At 41.7% G+C, this 18,458-nt stretch overlaps 2 protein-coding genes across 5 annotated transcripts in view; one reads left to right on the forward strand and one right to left on the reverse strand.

Moving 5' to 3' along the window:
- Positions 1 to 3,959: 3,959 nt before the first annotated feature.
- Positions 3,960 to 5,981, reverse strand: LOC309880454 (beta-microseminoprotein-like; the record flags this gene model as incomplete). The annotated part of the gene is made up of 3 exons (XM_082765419.1): positions 3,960 to 4,325; positions 5,224 to 5,326; positions 5,858 to 5,981. The coding sequence occupies 3 exons, from the start codon at positions 5,979 to 5,981 to the stop codon at positions 4,196 to 4,198; spliced, it is 357 nt and encodes a 118-aa protein (XP_082621545.1). The 3' UTR covers positions 3,960 to 4,195.
- Positions 5,982 to 16,262: 10,281 nt separating this feature from the next.
- LOC309880278 (WASH complex subunit 2-like) overlaps positions 16,263 to 18,458 on the forward strand; it is a 34,859-nt gene continuing 32,663 nt past the window's right edge. For all 4 annotated transcript variants that reach the window (XM_082765059.1, XM_082765056.1, XM_082765058.1 and 1 more), the window contains exons 1-3: positions 16,263 to 16,446; positions 16,591 to 16,755; positions 18,345 to 18,410. In XM_082765059.1, the coding sequence (XP_082621185.1) occupies positions 16,333 to 16,446; positions 16,591 to 16,755; positions 18,345 to 18,410 (345 nt within the window). In that variant the 5' untranslated portion in view covers positions 16,263 to 16,332. The remainder of the gene's footprint in view (positions 16,447 to 16,590; positions 16,756 to 18,344; positions 18,411 to 18,458) is intronic.

Here is an 18,458-nt window from a genome sequence, read left to right on the forward strand (position 1 = left end):
TAATGTATAAAATCCTGCTTCATCCAATTTCCTATTCTATACATGTATACATTCTCTCTGTTTCCAGTAGGCAACAACTAGAAAAGAGTAACCTAAAGAGGGCTGTTGTGGCTCTTCTGGCAATTTTCACCAGAATTGCTCCTGGGCTATGTAGTTTATAATAACAGCATACATTGCATAGTGATGTGAAGAAGCCAAAGGCAAGAAGGAAGCTCAGGAAACACTGCTGTAAAGAAGCACACACACAGTGCCTATGACTGTTTATAGGAAGCATTTTAACAGTGAAAGCATACTTGTGCTAGAAGAATTATTTTCCCTCTCTTTGAGAAAGAAAAGGGGAAGCACCTGTAGGGTAGGACTTGGACATTACTCTAAGCTTGTGAAAGTGATAGCATGATGCATATTTTGCAATGGTAAAGAACAGTGCTCAATGACTCGGGATATCATCTCTTCCAGCCCTGTCTCCATTCACCATCTTGCCACTTCTTATGAAGCAGGTTTTGCATAAAACCTGCTGTCTGTCCTGCAAAGCTTGCAGCTACTGAGATCTATCCATGGTTATGGCCGTAAATACATTGAGAATGTTTTACCTGGCATAAAGAACTTCACTAAGAATAATAAAGGAATGCAAGATGAGAAATGGATAATGAAACAACAAAGATATGCAAAGTACTAGTAGCCACATACAGTGCCTTCCATCTGCAACTTGAGGAATAACATGCTTAAATCAAGGGGTAAAGGTCAAGTTTAAAAAAAAAATCATATGCAAATGTACATGCTGGAAAAAGCTGAACCGACTCTATTTCTGGCCCCTCACATTTTCTTCAACTTCACAGGAAGCAATTTTACAGAAACATGGAATTATTGACTGATATCCAGCCCACAGTGCAGAGGACTTTAAAAGGCTAAGAATGTAATACCAGTGTTTGCAAACTGCTTGGATGTTTTTCCCAAAAAGAGGTATCTCAAATGAAGCCATAAGAAAGCTTTAAAACAATGTTCATAGGCAATTTACCAAAAACAACGCCAGAGAAAACATTCCACAAATCCATCTGATTTTATTAATGGCCAGCAGAGTTTGACACAGGTTTTCTTGAGAAGCCAGTACCTCTGCTGAATGAACATAAGGTGACAATTTATTTTAGGCCAAGCAAGGATCTCTGTCCTACCTAAGAATGCTCACTTTTACAACACAACAGACTCTTCATGACTGTGAAGTATCATTAAACAGTGCACTTACCCTGGAAGATGTGTATGTTTTGAAACCACACACCGCTTAACCACAGACTTTTTTTTTTTTTTAAATCAGTTCTGGAGACAAGAGACTGTGCAGAAGCAGCATTTTGGGGGGGTATTGTTGCCTGGTCTCTTATTTGTGGGCAGATGTAGGCCATTAATTAGTGGGAGATTCTGTTAGAAGCCCATCAGTGGCTGAAATTCTATCCCCAGTGATAGGCAGAATCCAAAATTCTGGACTGCAGAAACACAGGGATTTGGGAGGCCCCAGGCAGGAGCTTTGCATGTAGCAGGAAACTGGGTTTGAGGTGGCCTTGGCAATGGGTTCACAGGCAGGACAGGGAAGCAGAAGCTAGTGTCAGGGCATAGCACAGCTGTTCAAATGAAACAGGCAGAAGAACACCTGCTGTCTGGGGAGCGTAAGGCAGTGTCATGATAAGAAAAGAAAAAGGAACAAGAGAAATGAAGCTATTGTTCCAGTACAGAGGGCAAATGGTGGCAAGGCAGAAAGCAGCAATGCTCAGCACTTCCTACACTATACAGGAAAAGGTTGCCCTTGGTGAAACTGTGGTACACAGTGGATTAACTCACCTTGCAGCATGTTTTTCTTGCTATTTCCCTTGTCAAATCCCAGCCACTCATTAATTTTGTGTTAGTTTGTCCATTCATGCAGACAGGATTTTACCTCCCCAAATTCCAGCCCAGTGTAAGCGTCATTCAGCAAAAGTCCAAGTTTGAGTTTTACAGGAGGAGACTCTTATTGTTCCGATGGCTACATTAAAAACCCAGAAAAGACATTCTCAATGTGTTACACAGGACTCCAGCATGCAGCTGCATTGGTCTGTAACTTGTCCTTGCAACCTACCCTGTCAGTCAGAAGGTTGTTTCCACCTCTCTGCTATCTTGGAGATTCTCCAGTACCAAATTGGTCCTAGAACCTGCAGGCTGTATTTGAATTAACAAGGACTGCAGTGTTTACCATTTTTCCTTCCAGAAGATAGAACATGGAGCAGTAGCTGGGAAGACACAATTTATACCTTGTCAGAAGTGGAAAATAAGATTAACTCCCCTCTGCTTTCCCATCTGAAGGGTATGTGATGGATGCTAAGTCTAGATCTATTGCAAATGTGCATGGTAAACATATTTAGGCACACAGATTCGCTCGTTTTAGTGGGAAGTATTCAGGAAGAAAATCCCTGGTTCTTATTAGCAAAGAACTACCTGCTCATAGAAGAAAACCCTATGCCATGAGGAAGCTGTGGCTCAGCACGTCTCCAGGAGCTGACCCAGCTCTCTTTGCAGTGTGGGCAAGAACCATTAAGCAGTGCAGTGTGTACAGGCTTCAGGAGTGGAGCTTGGAGGAGGACACCTGGCAGCAAGTCAGAGGGGGCTGTGGAGAGGAATAGTGACTGCTATTGGGTGGTGATGTTGCTGGAGAAAAAAGCGAGAGAGAGAGGGAGGAGGAGAAAAAGGGCAATGATCTGTCATCCTCACTGATTTTTCAGAGGTCATGGGTTTTAGCAGCATGGGTCTTGCCAAAACTCCTGCAGCAGTGCAAATGACCTCCACGGGCAGTTCATGAATGCTTTAGGGACTTAGGAACTCACAGTGTGTACTTGTCTGAGCTACAAGGTCCATTTTATTTTACAGCTTGTTACTCCCTGGCTGGCCTGGCTGCAGTTCCTGTGAACTGGAACCAGAAAGTAGTTTGTCAAACTGAAGCAGACCATTGTTGAATGCTCACAGCAGCAGACCTAGGTACTAGGTCCCCCCAGAATGAGCAGGGCAGGTGGAAAGGATGTTGCCTTGGAAAGTGAGTCCCTGGCTTTGGGCTGATCCGCGAGTTAACTGTCAGAGGAGTGGCAGGTTGTGAAAGAAAACTGGTTGCTTCTCTCCGCAGCCTCTTCTATCTCCTTGTGTCCGAAGTCTGGCTGAAATATGGCAATGAGCCAGGGGGAAATGTGTCTCCCTCTACTCAGCAGACATTGCCCCAGAAGAAAGAAGATATAATAGGAAGACAATGGCTCAAAAATCTGATGCTTTCTACTTGATTTGTAATTGCTGGTGTTTTGCCTACTACATAATAGAAAGGCTTGTTAGCTTGGCTGAGTGTGACTCCCTCCCAAAGAATTACACTGTAGTTTGAAGGCTTGCACTTCTGGCTTTGGTAGTAGTGGTAGGAGAGTGTATGTTTAATTTAGCAAGGTGTTTTCTGGATCTTGGCAGTAGACAGTTCATGTGCATGTCCAGCTCTGGCAAAGATGTGACACAGGCTCTGCATCCCAAGAGCATACCTTGAGACAGCTAAGATTATGCTGGCATTGGGTTCTCTTCAAACTCTGTGGATTCTCAGTGTCTGGCAGGTGGGATCCAGCTGTGCCAGTCACTAACAAGATATTGAAAGGTTACCCTCAGAGATTGTGACATGAAGGAGAGAGCATACTGAAAGGAATCTGGTCCAGTGTCCTCCTCCATTCCCTAGGCCTGGTGCCTGGTGTAGGAGTTGTGGCAGAGCATATCCCAAACAGTGCTTCCCCTCTAAATTTTGACACCTGGGGAGCTAATATGGCTGCTCTGATGCTTGGCAAGAACAGAAGCTGCAAAGCATGAGTGCAGCTTCTGCCAGGGCACTGGTGTATGGCACATTGAAGTACTGAGACAAATGCGTTCCTCTCTCAAAGAAGGTGATGTTCCCCAGGATTATTACATAAAAAGAGCCATCATTATGAAGCATTTCTGGATGTTTCATCTGGATTTATTGCATTCAACAAAGCTCAGTGATACCAAAACAAGTAATGACAGAAATAAGACTTTGTATCTGATTATGCATCTTGTTTACTGAATTAGAATAATTGGGAGATTAAAAGTGAGCTGCTGAAGCACTCTCTTTCATAAGATCTGCCATGTCTTTGAGCATCTTTGATGGCAAAGCGTCTGTAGGCTTGGAGCAGGTGCATTGTTAACCCACACGACTGTGGACAAAGCACTCCTTGGAGGGGTCATTCTTCTCCACAACATCATAGTTGCAGCTTCTCTTGTTGAAAACAATTTTACATTTTTCTTTGTCATAACCAACAGGAGTATGAAAGCTACCGTTGATAAACAGAAAAAAAAAAAAAAAAAAAAAAAAAAAAAAAGAAGGAGGAAAAAAAAAGAAAAAAAAGTTAGACTGAAAGCAATAAAAGATTCAATAATTCAGTGCTTTGGTGACTATATATTGAACTACCGAACTAGTGCAGAGTCAGAAATCTCTGAAACTGTGGCTTAGACCAGCCTAGCTAGCTTGAGCACCCACAGCTACAGCTTCCAGCACCTCAGCAGATGTCCTTCTGCAATGACATGTAGATGTACCAGTATGGGAATTCTTCTAGCACAGCACTCTACAATGTGAGATAAGCATGGTCTCAGCATGTTTTATCTCTTTTCCATCAATTTTCATTATTTTCAGTATGCTTAGAGTGTGGTTTCCATTTCCTGAAAGTGGGTGTCACCTGAGAAAAGGCAATGATCATAATCTAGACATTTTGGTATTTTGAGAAGGTGGGATAAGAGGAAAAGAGGATGTTGGAAAGAGATACTTCAGAGCAGAGCCATGCCACTCTAATGTCTGCATGTTCAGTGAAGAAAAGCATCTCTGAAAAGGGATTCAGATCATCATGATTTCTCTAGAGGATCTGCACTTAAGCAGCTTGTGGAATGAACTCCTTTCTACTTAACTACAGTGTAAGAGGGGCTCACAGGTGGCTTAGCATTAAAGGCAAGCACCAACTGGATGTGCCTGGAAGGGCCTGTGTCCACCCCCAGTCAGCAGAAAGTGAACTAAGGTAACCACAGCCAAGGAGTCAAGTCATCTGAAGCCGTATGTGGCTTTTATCCCTCTGTGAGAGGAAAGGCTCTCTTGTGCCTTTAGAGCCTCATTTATTCCCAGCAGATGGAAACCTGTGGTCTTCCTATGGGCAATGATGCTGCCAGTGAGTTCAGACTTACAGGGAGCAGCAAGATATTTGGCTTTGGGTGCAGGTGCATCGGAAGCAATCATCTGTCCTTGAGATATGTCCAAATGGGTACACTTTTCCATCCAGGACACAGCCTGCATAACACAGGAACAAAACAAAAGATGTTCTTTAAGCCTCCACATTAAAGATGAAAGGTTTAAAAATGCCTGTATATTTTCTGAAAATGTTTTTCCTGATAATGATTAAACAGAAGTCATTTTGTCCTCCTGGCTGTTACCTGGACTATTTTGAGAGCCTGAACTTGTTTCTTCTTCTTAGAGACAGTTTCAGTGTTACAGACCTGGGGTGAAAGTGAGCAACCAAACAGCCAGATTTGCCATCTAGAACCACACTGCAATCAGAAACGCTCTCAACTCCAGCAGCAGCTCTGTGTGCTGGCACAGCACTAGCAACCCACCACCAATAGCAGTAGTATTGCTGCAACTATACCCAGTCCAGGTGAAAATTCCATTTTTCCCTAGTTTTGGAACCTTAGTGGTGGAACATCTTATTCAGGTCTTTCTGACAACTTCCACCTCCCCGATATTTTGGGCCCTTCCCAGCAGTTCTATATAGAGCTGAGCCAACAAAAAACTATCAAGTGAGAGCACTTTCCCTGTTCTTACCTTTGTCAGACTCCCCTGGCTTGTTTATTTTTGTAAAGCAGTATGCATCACCAAGTGTCACAATGATGCCCATTGCAAGAAGGAACGCGAGAAAGCTTTTCTGTAAAAGAGACATGGAGCACATGGCATGAATTTAATTCAACTTTGATTATCTTTGTTTTGAGAAGCTAAGTCAATGAACCTGAAACAAAAGCTAGAAAGAACCTTATGTGCACACGAAAATGTTGGAAAAGGGAACTCTAGATACTTCACTGCATTTTTCTTGTGTGGGAAGAGACAAAATGGTGTAATATAAATGTGTCTGTAGCATGGCTCCCTGTCAAAGTCCAAGCTCTATAAATCACCAAAAGCTTCCATAGTAGCGCAGACTTAAAAGCCCTGTCAGATTCTTATTAGTGCTTTATTTATTGCCTTTGAGTCAGATTTAGCTATTTCTCCTGTAAATCACTGTCTGTGTAGCATCCCAGCATCACTTCTGAGCACAGCAATTTCACCAAAATTTTGGAAAATTTGGGGTCTTATAAGATTAGATTCTGGTAAGTTTTGTGAAATAGGTGGCCAGATAGGGAAGAGACACAAATTAGTGCCTTGGGGCAGAATCCCTGTGTTGTACGTTTGTGGTGGTTTTACCGTGCTAGGCAGCTAAACACCACAACCGCTCTCTCACTCCCCCTCCTTAGATGAGGAAGGGGAGAAGTAAAGTAAAGAACAACTCTCAAGTTGAGGTAAGTTTAATTTAATTAAAGGGAAAATAATAATAATTATTAAGGAGACATTATTATTAACTAAACAATTTAACTAAAGCTGCCTGCTTTATATTAGTTGTCCAGAGCATGCTGGTGGTGGTGCTTCCTCTGAACTGATGCAGAAGTTTGCAGCTGCACAGGCTACTTCTACCAGAGGTCTGAGTGCTGTACTCATGTCTTTATAGTACTGACTAAAATTTGTCATTTGCTGTCCTGGGCTGTGTTCTGTGAATGTTTTGTCTTTAGTTTGCTCCAACATCTGTTCTTATCTTGCTATTCAAAGAAATGTCAGTTAGGTGAAACTGGGCACACTCCTCTGTCTAAAGAGCAAAGTTCTGGACCCTCTATTGGATCAGAACAGAAAGAGAAGGGGAAGTGTGTGTTGTCTAACCACTTCTGAACTGACCTTTTTCTGGAACAACCAACGGGTACACCAGCTAAGTAACAGTTAGTTAGCAGTAAAGGTCCCACATATAATCAGGCTGAGCGCAGAAGATATCAATGAGCAGTGCCAGAAACAATACCCTTTATTAAAAAATAGGTGACATTATTACTGTCACAGTAATGCCAAGGATTTCTAGTTCAACATAAGGGTTGCGTTGTTCTGGGTTTTCAAGAGCAAGGCACCTCAGGGAATACTTTTTGCTTGTTTGCTCTCTTAAAAAGGGAATGCCACCAGTCACATCTTGCAGAGCAAGATCTTCTGAACTGGATTTAATGGTCTTTGCAACTGGATGAATTAATGTGAAATGAGGTGCCAGATCACCTTGGCCAACAAAATCTTTTCCAACTGATTACAGACAAGACAAGCCCTAAGAAAAGCTTAGCAGGGAAATAAGTAGATGATAATTTCTTCCTTCATCTCCAAATCTACATGTATTAAAGAAACTGCTAACTCTTCTTTAAAACTTATGCCATTCCCTAGACTATCGTCAGAGGTAGTAATTGATGTCTGTAGTTTTGGGGACTAGGTGAGCACAAATTAGAGGATAACTGGGCCATAGGGCTTTGTCTATCTATTTAGCAATACCTAACTGTTGATTCAGATTCTGCAAACAGATTTGGAGGCTTGAAAAGCTGAAACAGGACATTGCTTGATAAGAGAAAAAAGAGAAAAACAGAAGGAGTACACTGTATTATACATTTTTCTTGTAAAGAGGCTATGCTTTATGCTTTATTTCATATCTATACCTTACAAAATTCTGAATATTATCACAAACAATTCTGAGAAAAGGATAACAGCAGGAGAAATACCCAGAGAGATATATGTAGTTGTTTGGTTTTTTGTGTGTGTTTTTTTTTTTTTTTCCAAATCATTACAAAGCAAAACCCAAATTCACAGTAATCTTCATAAATGTGTCTTTCTTTGCATCTTCTGTCAGTTTTTAATGGAATACATCCATATCTAATAGGGATGTAGATATAGGCATAATTAGGTGGACCTTTCAAATATCCTTCTTTTGCAGTTTTAAAACATATAGTGATCTGTACCTTCCTTTTAAAAAAAGCTAAGCCTTTACTCACCATTGTGTAACGTGTGGCTCCCAAAGAGCTCCACGTCCCCAGAAGATCTCCGCAAGTGCTTCGTTGTAGAACCTGAAAGCAAATGTTTTATGGTGCGTTTATGTTGAGCAATTTAAGTCTAGAAAAATAGCTTGCTCAACTCAAATGCACTTATGTTGAAATTTCTGAAGAAATTACTGAAATTTTGCCAGCTGGCAAAGTTTGATTCTGTACAGCACCAACCTGAGTAAAGAGTTGAGCCCAGAATCAAGTATTACTCGGAAGCATTATGATTAGAAAAAAATGTCCTTCTGACAAAATTCAAGTATTGCTAGGTAAGCTGTAGGCAGAACTGTACAGTTAGTCCAGGTAATTTTCAGGAGTGGGAGGAATGCACACCAATCATTTCTTCTATCAGGGGGCTGGAACATGCTTAGAATAGAAAACAAGGAATTAATAGCTTAGAGATCTCTTGCCAGATCGTTGGATATGCATATTTAATGCTACTGTGTGTACTGCAAGATAACCAAAGGTACTTGGAAATACCACTATTAAAACCTCTTAACATTCAGATGTTAATCAAAGCTGGATCAATTGCAACATTTCTTTCTCCTTAACTAAAAGAAGTATTTTCTAACAAATCAAAAGCCGCCTGCTGTTCTTGTGGGACTGTTCAGGCTTTGATTTGAGTAACTGTGATAAGAGTATGTGACCACTTTCATATGTGCAAAATGCTTTCACAAGTGAAAAATGTTAGAGTGCTAATCAAATACTCTGCTTTCTCTTACTCCTGCAACCTCTTTTCAGAAAGAAATAATAAGCTGTGGCCTACCTATGTTTTAAAAATAAATACTTTGCTATGGATGATAGCAAGCAATAGAAAATTCATTCCCACATGAGAGTGATCACCAGATAAAAGAATTTAGCCTATGGTTTTAAGATTACATTTAGAAAGTTTGGAATAGTAAATAAAATTTGGCTATACTATAAGCTAAACAATTTGGGGCTTATTTGTTGTAAGAGTCAATTAAACTATTCACAGAGTTTTAGATATTTTGGAGTGGTAGCAAGAGAATTTGTCATTCACATACCTCCACGTACTGTGTATTTCTGAGTACTATTAATAATTAATTTAGCTTTTGGATGTGTTCATTCCAAAGAATTCAGCAGGAAAAACAATAACAAAATTGTAGTACATCACATCATAATTCCACAATCCCCTTAGAGTAAATGCTGAAGTTGAAGTCTGTGTGGGTTTAATAATCACTTAGTAAAAAATACATAATTCACGAAAAGTTCATAAGGATTCAGTTTTACAGACTACGCACCTGTCTCTTTTTTGTTGTTGTTCTGCTATAATCACTACATGTTTTAAAACTTTCATTTCATGAAAATCCTGTTTATGTTGCTGAGAAAAAATGAATAACTTTCATTTTTCATCCTTCGCTTCCTGTATACCTGGTAATAGTCTTTTATCATCAAAATCTTCCTCCTGTCTGTGCTTATAGGCTGTCAAGTCAGCTTATAACTTCTCTCAGATGAGTACACTGTTTTTAGCCATCAGGTGTGCAGGTCTGACTTCCTTTCATTCCTGTAACCCATTTCTGAAGTTTCCAATTTGACAGTATCTCATCTTAAAACTGAATAGAGAAAAAGACATGGAAATTTGCCTGTGCTGTGAAAATAACCCCAGATATTAAGGAAAGACATAGTGCCTTTGCTGTATCACCACTGCTATCTTAAGCACCATATTTTTCTAGGTACCAAACTTTGGGTTTCCATCCCTGAACTCTTTTCAGACCAACTGATATTCATGCAAAATTCCCATTTCTACAAACTGTAAAAAATCTCTAAAGCATTAAACAAGCACAGTTTATTTCACCATCAGCACAACTTTAATCAGTATTTGACTCATTAAGCATTGTTTGCAAACTCTACCAAAAACGAATTTGTTTTCACCCAGATCACTTGATATAGATGAATCACACAAGTGTAGAGGAACTATTGACCATGTGTACCCACCTATGGCTTGCACCAGATTACATTACATTATTCCTACCTTCACCTACCACATTCAGGCTTTGCTAACCCTAGGTCACCTTGGGCTTGACAAGAAATTTTATGCCTGTCCTTTTGTGATTTTTCATAGACAGCTCAAAGCAAGACTGCTTTTGCTTTCAAGGCACTTGTTAGGCAGAACACCTTATTCTTCTGTCAATGAGCTCTTGATAAACACGTTGGAGCCCTGCCAGCCATGCTGCTCATTGTCTGCTGGTAGGCTGGCATTCCTCCGAGTGTCTTTGAACCTCCCGTTTCAGGATCTTGCTTTAAGAGAATTGTTTCCCTAGTCTCTTCCTCAAGTCTTAGATCTTGCTACATTTCTAGTGAGATTATTTTAACACACTTTTTGCAAGAATGATTGCTTCCGTAATACGGTGCTAATTTGCTTTTCACCAGTTGTCATACAGGAAGAAGAGAGACAAAACTGCCTTGAAGGTCGGCCCAAGACTACTAAAAATCAGGAAACATTTGTAAGGCTTTGCTGGTATAACAACTGCTACTTGGACCTTTCTTAGCTTCCCAGTTGAATGCTGCTAAACATGTCTGGTCTCTTTCAGCTTCTCATGTCTCAGCACTTTCTCAGAAGTGTTGACACTTAGAGAAATACCTGAAAAGCTCATCCTGCCCAGCTATCATGGTATTATTTTTCTAGATGTTACGAGTACTTCTCTGGGACCTTCCAGTAGGCAGCCCAGTATGACCCAGTATTTATCCAGCCTGTTGTGGACCAGGAGCAGGTATTCAGACCATCGTTTGCCTTTGCAAACGCATCGTTTGCGTTTGCCTTTGCCTTTGCCTCAGGGCAAACTGAGGCTGGACAAGAAGGTCTCCCAGAGCAACCAGCCCACTCAAGGGGACTCAAGAGACAGCAAGAGACACAAGCCAGCAGCAACAGTGGAGAGCAAGGTGGAAGGGATTCAGTTCAAAGGAGCTGAATTCACCTTCTTTCAGGGGTGTATGAAATCCTACCGGTCTGATTTGGGGTGATGGAAAGAGGGTGATTTGCTGCTGTTGTGCCATTCCTGTGTGCCAGGATTGATGCATACACTGCAACAGCAATCTATTAACAGCAATTAAAAAGCCCTTTAATGATCCTTTAATAGCAGTGTTGCTTATATGAATATGCATATACAGAACCTAGCATGAATTCTTTGGTATGCTTCTAAACTATCCTGTAGCTTTATTCCCTTTGTAGCTGCTTTCAGCTTCTCATCTAAGTATGTATATTTTTGATGTATCCAAATTCACTTAAAAAGCAATATGACTTTCCCTTCTTTTTAAATGTAAGCTGCATGTTCTTACTTCCTATCATCAAAGCTTTCACTTTCAGCTTCTGCCCAACCAGAGGACATCTGTCCTTGTTGGGGGCTAATCCTCGATGGGAGAGCAAGGATTTTGCAATGCTCACTGCAGATTCCATCGAAGATATATATACTATACAGACAAATATTTGTACAGAAGTCATACAGAGAACTAAAGTTTACATACGTTGGAAATAGCAGTTTTAGCTTAACTAAGTTCCAAGTCCACTGAAGAAGGCTGGAAAACACCTGTTAACTTCTGCATTCTTCAGATTAGATCTTAGGGCTTGAATCGAGCAAAGCACTTCAATATGCCCCTGGCTTTAGACATGTGGGTAATTTAATTGTCTCCAGTGAAGCCACTCCTTGTTCTCAAGCATATGCTTGGTAAAGGCTTTGCTGGATCAAAACCAGGGTCATAAGGTGGGAATATAAACTCACAGTTTTCCTGCATCCTTGTTGCTTTATCAGGTATGATATATCAACTGATATGGGAAGTATGATTTCTTGACCTATTTACAAAACTGGGAGGTTAGAAATATTTTACTACTCATGTGAGTTTCATATTTCCATTTTTTGATAAAGAATGAACAGGACTACCATGGGACTATGATTTAAGAGCTTTTTTTTTATTATTATTTGTTGATTCTAATATTGACCTGATGTATTACTCGGGGTGGCTTGTTTAAGCGTGTCAGAGGTTACAAGTTTCAGAGCTTACTACCTGACCATAGAGGACTTCGGACCCCAGAGATGGAGCCCAATACTCACCTTCCCCCTTCCTCCTCACACTAGGCAATCCTGCCCTACTGCGAGGGAATTCCAGGGTAATGGTCATCCTTCTAAGACCACGGTTTTACCATGAGAGGTGAACTTTTAGGATCAAAAACCACATGAGATAATTGATGAGCCAGCAAAGTCATGTGTGTCTGAGCCCAATTTCTTTTAGAGGGCTAGCAGTTCTTCTCTTTTTACTTCTTTAGGACTTCTATTTACCTGAAATGAGTTTATCAGCCCTGTTGTTTTTTTTTTGTTTTGTTTTGTTTTGTTTTGGTTTGGTTTGGTTTGGTTTGGCTTTTGGTTGTTGTTTTGTTTTTCCTGCTTGTATGACAACTCATTTTATCAAGAAAAATCCATTTAGTTTGACAGAGTATCTGGCAGCAAGGTCTTTTAGGTAATGGGTAATCACAGTCTGCTAATTTCTGACACACGGGTTATAATTAATTATTTTAAAGGAAAGGTCAGCTGGTTTTGGATTCCCTGAGATAAATTCTCTGATACACAAGTGGTGTAGTCTGTCATGCATTAACCAGGAGAGGCGGAAGGGGGCTTCAGGCAGGTCCAGTGCACGTACTTATTTCTAGCTATAGACACTCCTTTCTACACTGTGCGCCAGGCACCAAGGCATCCTCCAGCCCTGACTTCAGTAGCCAGCCCCAAGTTCTAGTAATTGCAGGGCTTTTAACTGCAATTACTGCATCTCAATCCATGTCTGTACCAACCTACACAACACAATATATGCAGAAGAATGAGGAGTGGCAGGAAAAATAAAGAACAATGCATGAACTGTGTTTTTTTTTTTTTTTCCTAGAATGATAAAGGAGCTTATCTTCTTATTGTAAATGAACTGTTTCTTTTGTTTGCATCCTGTTCTAAAAGTATAAAAAACATATTTACTTTGTGTTAGGAAAGCTGGTTGTGGTATTCTTTTTTCTTTTTTTTTTTTTTTTCTTTGTAAACATTTGTGAGATTAACCAAATGCTGTGTCTGTTTAAGCTTTTGTTAGCATTTCAAATTTAAGGCAACATAAAGCAGTACTTATGTCAAAGGTTTTACCTACAAAAAAAAAAAATAAATAAAATAAAATCCAGGCTAGCTGTATGGCATATAGTTACCTCGGATTCTCAAGAAGAGAGAATTATATTTAAATTGATATAAAATTTCACATCAAGATCCTAAATCTTTGTCTACTATAAGCTGTAAATTCTTTATGAGCAAACATTAATATGAATTTAGCAAATGCTTCATCCAAAGAGTTTAAAAATAAATAAAAGAAAAAAAAAATCAGACGATCCTTTTAATAGTCCTGTACCAACTCAGAATATATATTTTTATTTCATAGTCAGCATATGTGGTTTAGAAATTATTCTGTGCCTAAAAGAGTTGCTTATGGTCTAGAAGCAAATAAATACAGCATACACAATATCTCCCTTAAAGCTGGCCATGTTGCTTTTGGGATATTTTCTGGATAAAGCAACCTATTACTTGCTCTGAGAGTAGTCGGGATCCATTCCAAATGGAAATGTTTGCCCTCAGCTCTGTAGAAGTTGCGCAGAAGCAATAACTGTGGTCATACATATCAAGTGCAAGCCACCGGCCTCCAAATGATTTTCAAGGTTCCATCATCTTGTCTTTAGCCTTCCGCAGCTGCAAAAAGTCCTGTGCAGTTCCATGAGCCTGTGGAAATCATTGTGTATGCTATTGAAAATGAGTTGTCAGCTTGTGCAAGAGTATGAATACTGTATTTTCTCCTTTGCGTTGCAGTTGCTTTTTGTACCGATGCTTGAAGATATTTCTTTGTGAACATAAAGAACATGCTTTGTGGTTAGGATAACCAACACTTAAACTGGTGGATTAAGGAGTCTTACTGTGCTCTTTGGTCTGAGTACCTCCAACCATTTCTCATACTTATCCCACCCTTTTTTCTCCCCAGCCTATGCCTTAGTTTCCAGAGGAAGGAAGTTTAGGGACCTAAGCCAGGAGAAAAGCGTCCAGATTGCTACAGCACAGAATACTAATGTGTGCCAGGATGAACTCTCCACTGCTCAGTCTAAGCTCAGCTAATTTCATTATCATATTGAGGAGGCAAACTCCAGACACATATTTACATCTGTGTCTCCAGCTCAGTTTGGGAAATCCCCAGAGCCAGCTGTAATTTCATATTCCTGGTGCCAAGTCTGTATGTAAGCAAGCTTCTAGATCAGAACAGCAAACTTTCATTGCTATTGCCTCCAATCCTAAGTGTTGTTTTACTAGAACCAACCAGAAGATTCATGAGCTGGCAGCAGTCTGGGATAGTAAACATTTAGAGACAAGGCTAACAAGCAGTTTCTGGATGGTCAGTGACTTTTTCTGCCATGGAGCTTCACTACAGAAAACAGAGTGAAATAGGTCCGGGAAGAGGTCCGTGAAAGTTTGTTTCCTCTTGCATCGTGTCTGCGTAAATATAGCAACCTGTTATACTGTGCCAGTTCTTCACCAGAAACTGGAAGGATGTCCAGGAGAAGAGAGCAGCAGTTGCAGTGTGTGCTATGTTTCTCAACTCTGTTTTGCACATGTTTTCTTCAAACTTTTTGTGCCCTGTATTCTGGCCCACCTTTGCAATTCACAAGGACTGCAGTAACATTCTGACTGTTTGACCCCACCTTAGACACTTCCACTGCAGCCTTTCAGAGCCCCACCAGAAGACCTCTGGCATTTCTCACACCACTGCAAATGCACAAAACAGACCAGTGGGACTGCAAGAATGGCAAGGAGCTGTAACTTCTGTCCTGGTGACCATGCAGGAAAGAGCTTGCCCCCCAGCCCAATTCCAGAAGCACTCTGCCCTGCTCTGGAAGGTCCTAGGGAATCTGAAGTACACAGATACAGATCTCAACGTCACATAGAAATAGCAAGCTATGCCACAGAGCTCAGGCATGCCTGTAAGCATGGGTATCAGGCAGCTCAGATCTGTGCAGTCTTACATGGTCAGTTTCTTATCGTGCAGATCAATCCCTGATGATAAATGTGATTATTGGTACATTTACATTGTATACTTATATGTAAAGTTCTGAGGAGAACAGCGAGTGATTTTTCTTGTTGTCATCTTCTCTTTAACCTCTACAAGGAATATGGCAAAATTCTTCTCCAAAAGGAATTTTGGGATTGAAATGTTCTTTGGGTGCCTGACAATAATGTTTAGGTTGGACCTTCTAGAAGGCAGATTTTTATTGTGCTCTTTGTAGCCCCATCTGCTCAGAGATCGGTGTACGTGTCTCAGAAACAATTTTCCCTAAGGAACATTTAGCTTCCATGTTGTTGTCTTTTTTCCCAGTGGAACCTAATCCACAAGGTCCTCAGACCTGAAGCTGCCTGATTGTAAGATGCCCATTTTCAGCATCACGACACAGAGAGCGTATAAACCCCACGTTTTGTAACGCACACAGTTCTGTGCCAGGCAGACAAACACTTCACATTAACAACCAAGAACTTGTTGGATTTAATCCCACATTTCAATAAATATGGAAACTAACTAAAAGCTTTGCTGCTTTTTGGAATGCTGCAGAGGAAGGAACTGCGGCAAAACACCAAGAGCCTGGAGAATAATTTTAGATTAATCCCATCTGTGTAGCATTTTTACAACCTTGCTCAGGACATTGTTGTGAAACGACCCCGAACAAACATTTGTCTCCTTGCACTTTTTTTTTTTATTATTTTATTTTCTGCTTTATTACGTGTATTAAAATTCTTGAAGTGCTACGGTTTGGGCCAGCCTAGTGGTGGTGTGTTTATATTACAGAGCTGGCACTGAGGAGGGCGGCTCGTTCCCCTCAGCCACACGCCCCGAGGCCTGCGGCCCGCCTGCTGCCGCCTGCCCCGCGCCCCGCTCCCGCGGCGCCGCCGCGCCCCCTGCCGGCCCGGCCGGGCCTCACGCAGGCCTCGCCCGGCTGTGGCGGAGGCTCCGGGCCCCGCCGGGCCTCACATGACCGCGCTCAGCTGACTGCGGGGAGGGGCCCGGCCCGCGGTCAGGGTGAGCGGCGGGGAGGCTGGAGGTGGCGGCCGCGGCCCCCCGGCCCCTCGGCTCACGGCCCTTCTCCCGCAGATGATGAACGGGGCGCGGGACGCGGCGGAGCCGGCGGCGGTGTGGGAGCGGCCCTGGTCGCTGGAGGAGATCCGTAAGGGCAGCCAGAGCTGGTCCTTGGCCTCGGACGCCGGGGTGAGCACTGGGGCCGGGGGTCGGGGCCGGGGCCGGGGCTGGGGCCAGGCGTGTGCGTGGCGGTGAGGGCGCGATCGCAGCCGGCTGTGGCGCTGGGGGGCAGAAGGAGCTGCCCCTAGCGCTGCCTTCCCCTGTCCCCGGCAGCTGCTGCGTTTCCTGCAAGAGTTCTCGCAGCAAACCATCTCCAGGACGCACGAGATCAAGAAGCAAGTGGACGGGCTGATCAGCGAAACAAAAGCCGCGGACTGCCGCCTCCACAATGTCTTCAACGACTTTCTCATGCTGTCAAACACCCAGTTCATAGAGAACGTGAGTATGGTGGTGTGTGGCGCCGAGCTTGTGCTTCAAACCCTGGTGGGTCCCCGCGCTGCAACGGGTAAAATGCTTTCGCTTTGTGGCAAGTGGTGGTTTATAAGCCACTCCATCTCTAAACACTTTGTTTTAAAAGGCCTCCCAACTCCTTTGTGAGTGATGCACAGTCCAAGATGTGTGGATTCCCTTTTGCCTCTTCTGCATTACTTGCCATGTTTACATGTGATGTGGTGACTGGGATTTCCTTTCCATTTCTTGGTGTATCTTTACAGGTAGCGTGAATGCAGCGCTTGGCTGCACTCGGTTGTCTGTCTAAGTATAAAGAATGCTGTACAGTGCTGTAGGCTTGCTCAGTGCTATTACACAAACTGCTTTTAACATAAAATTAAAGGTGCTAGTCTGCAGGTGGTTGTCTATTAATATTTGGTCAAGAAGAGCTGCCTGTTAATGAATTGTACCATTTTGTGATTGTTGCTATTTTGGAAGGGTTACAAGAAAGATGTGAAAGCCCCTTGTGATACTGTATTGCTAAAAGCTAGTGTGTAATTAAGATGTAGAGCTTTAATAGTTTTACACATTTGTGGGTTTTGTTTTTTTCCCTATCACTGGCCTTTATCAAGTATTTTGTTTTGATCAGCATTCCTCGCAAGCCACATGTATCTCCTCTGAAGTCATGATGCCATTATTGGAAAGACGCTGGCAGAGGACAAGGCAATGAAAATCTGGGTTTCTGTTGTGGGTGGCTTTTTTTCTTTTCTTTTCCTTTTTTTTTTTTTTTCTCAGTACAGCAGTGTCTTTTCTGGCCTACCTTCACTGTTCAGCGTAATGACTTCACTGAGAACAGTTTGTACCAAATGTCTTAAGTCTTGGGTGCTTCAAAATGTTTGTGCCCAAATTTAAGTGCACAGAAATGGGTCCTCACTTCTAGTTCTCAATTTAGCAATAGAAAGAGATCTGTCTCTTCCAAGAGGATAACTTCCATCTGTGCTTGAGAGATTCAAGGGGTACTCTTTATTTCGCTGTGTCTCCTTGTAGCTGTTCCTACAAGAGAGTGCCAAAAGTGCTGGATGGAGGAACCATCAGAACAAACTGAAGGCTGAGGGAGGATGTGACCTTTCTCTGTAAGAACGGGAGAAAGATACAAAAAAAGGAGAAAAGCTGCTGGGTGACCAAACCTGACTGACCATAAATAAATTTAGTCTTGATTTTTGAAGGCTTCTGGAACAGCTTAATAATAGAGGGTTAAACAGTGTTATGTGTATTTTTTTCAAACATATTTAGGTCAATCTGTGAATGGGATTAAATGCTCAACTTGTCTTCTTCTACTGTAGTGACATTTGCAGTCTTGAATCACCTCAGTTGGCTTGAGAGGCTGCATGATAGGAACTTGATAATGACTGCAACGCAGGAAGGAAGCTATGAAGATGCCTGGCATCATCTATGGTTTATTTCTTTTTTTAATATTTCATGAATTAATGTATAGTTTAATCACATATTAACAGTGTATTTTATTTTGTTGGCAGTGCTCATGATTTAGCCCTTGCAGCAGTACGTTGTTCTTGAGTTATTTGTGCTTGAATTTTTAGCGAGTCTATGATGAAGAAGTGGAAGAGCCTATTCCCAAAGCTGATGTTGGAGACAAAACAGAACAGGTAGTTAACTTAAGCTTCCATGAGTATTTACTTCTATGAGCTTACAAA

The sequence above is a fragment of the Aythya marila genome (genome assembly GCF_965140915.1).
Source record: "Aythya marila genome assembly, chromosome: 7".
In the NCBI taxonomy this organism is placed as follows: Eukaryota; Metazoa; Chordata; class Aves; order Anseriformes; family Anatidae; genus Aythya; species Aythya marila.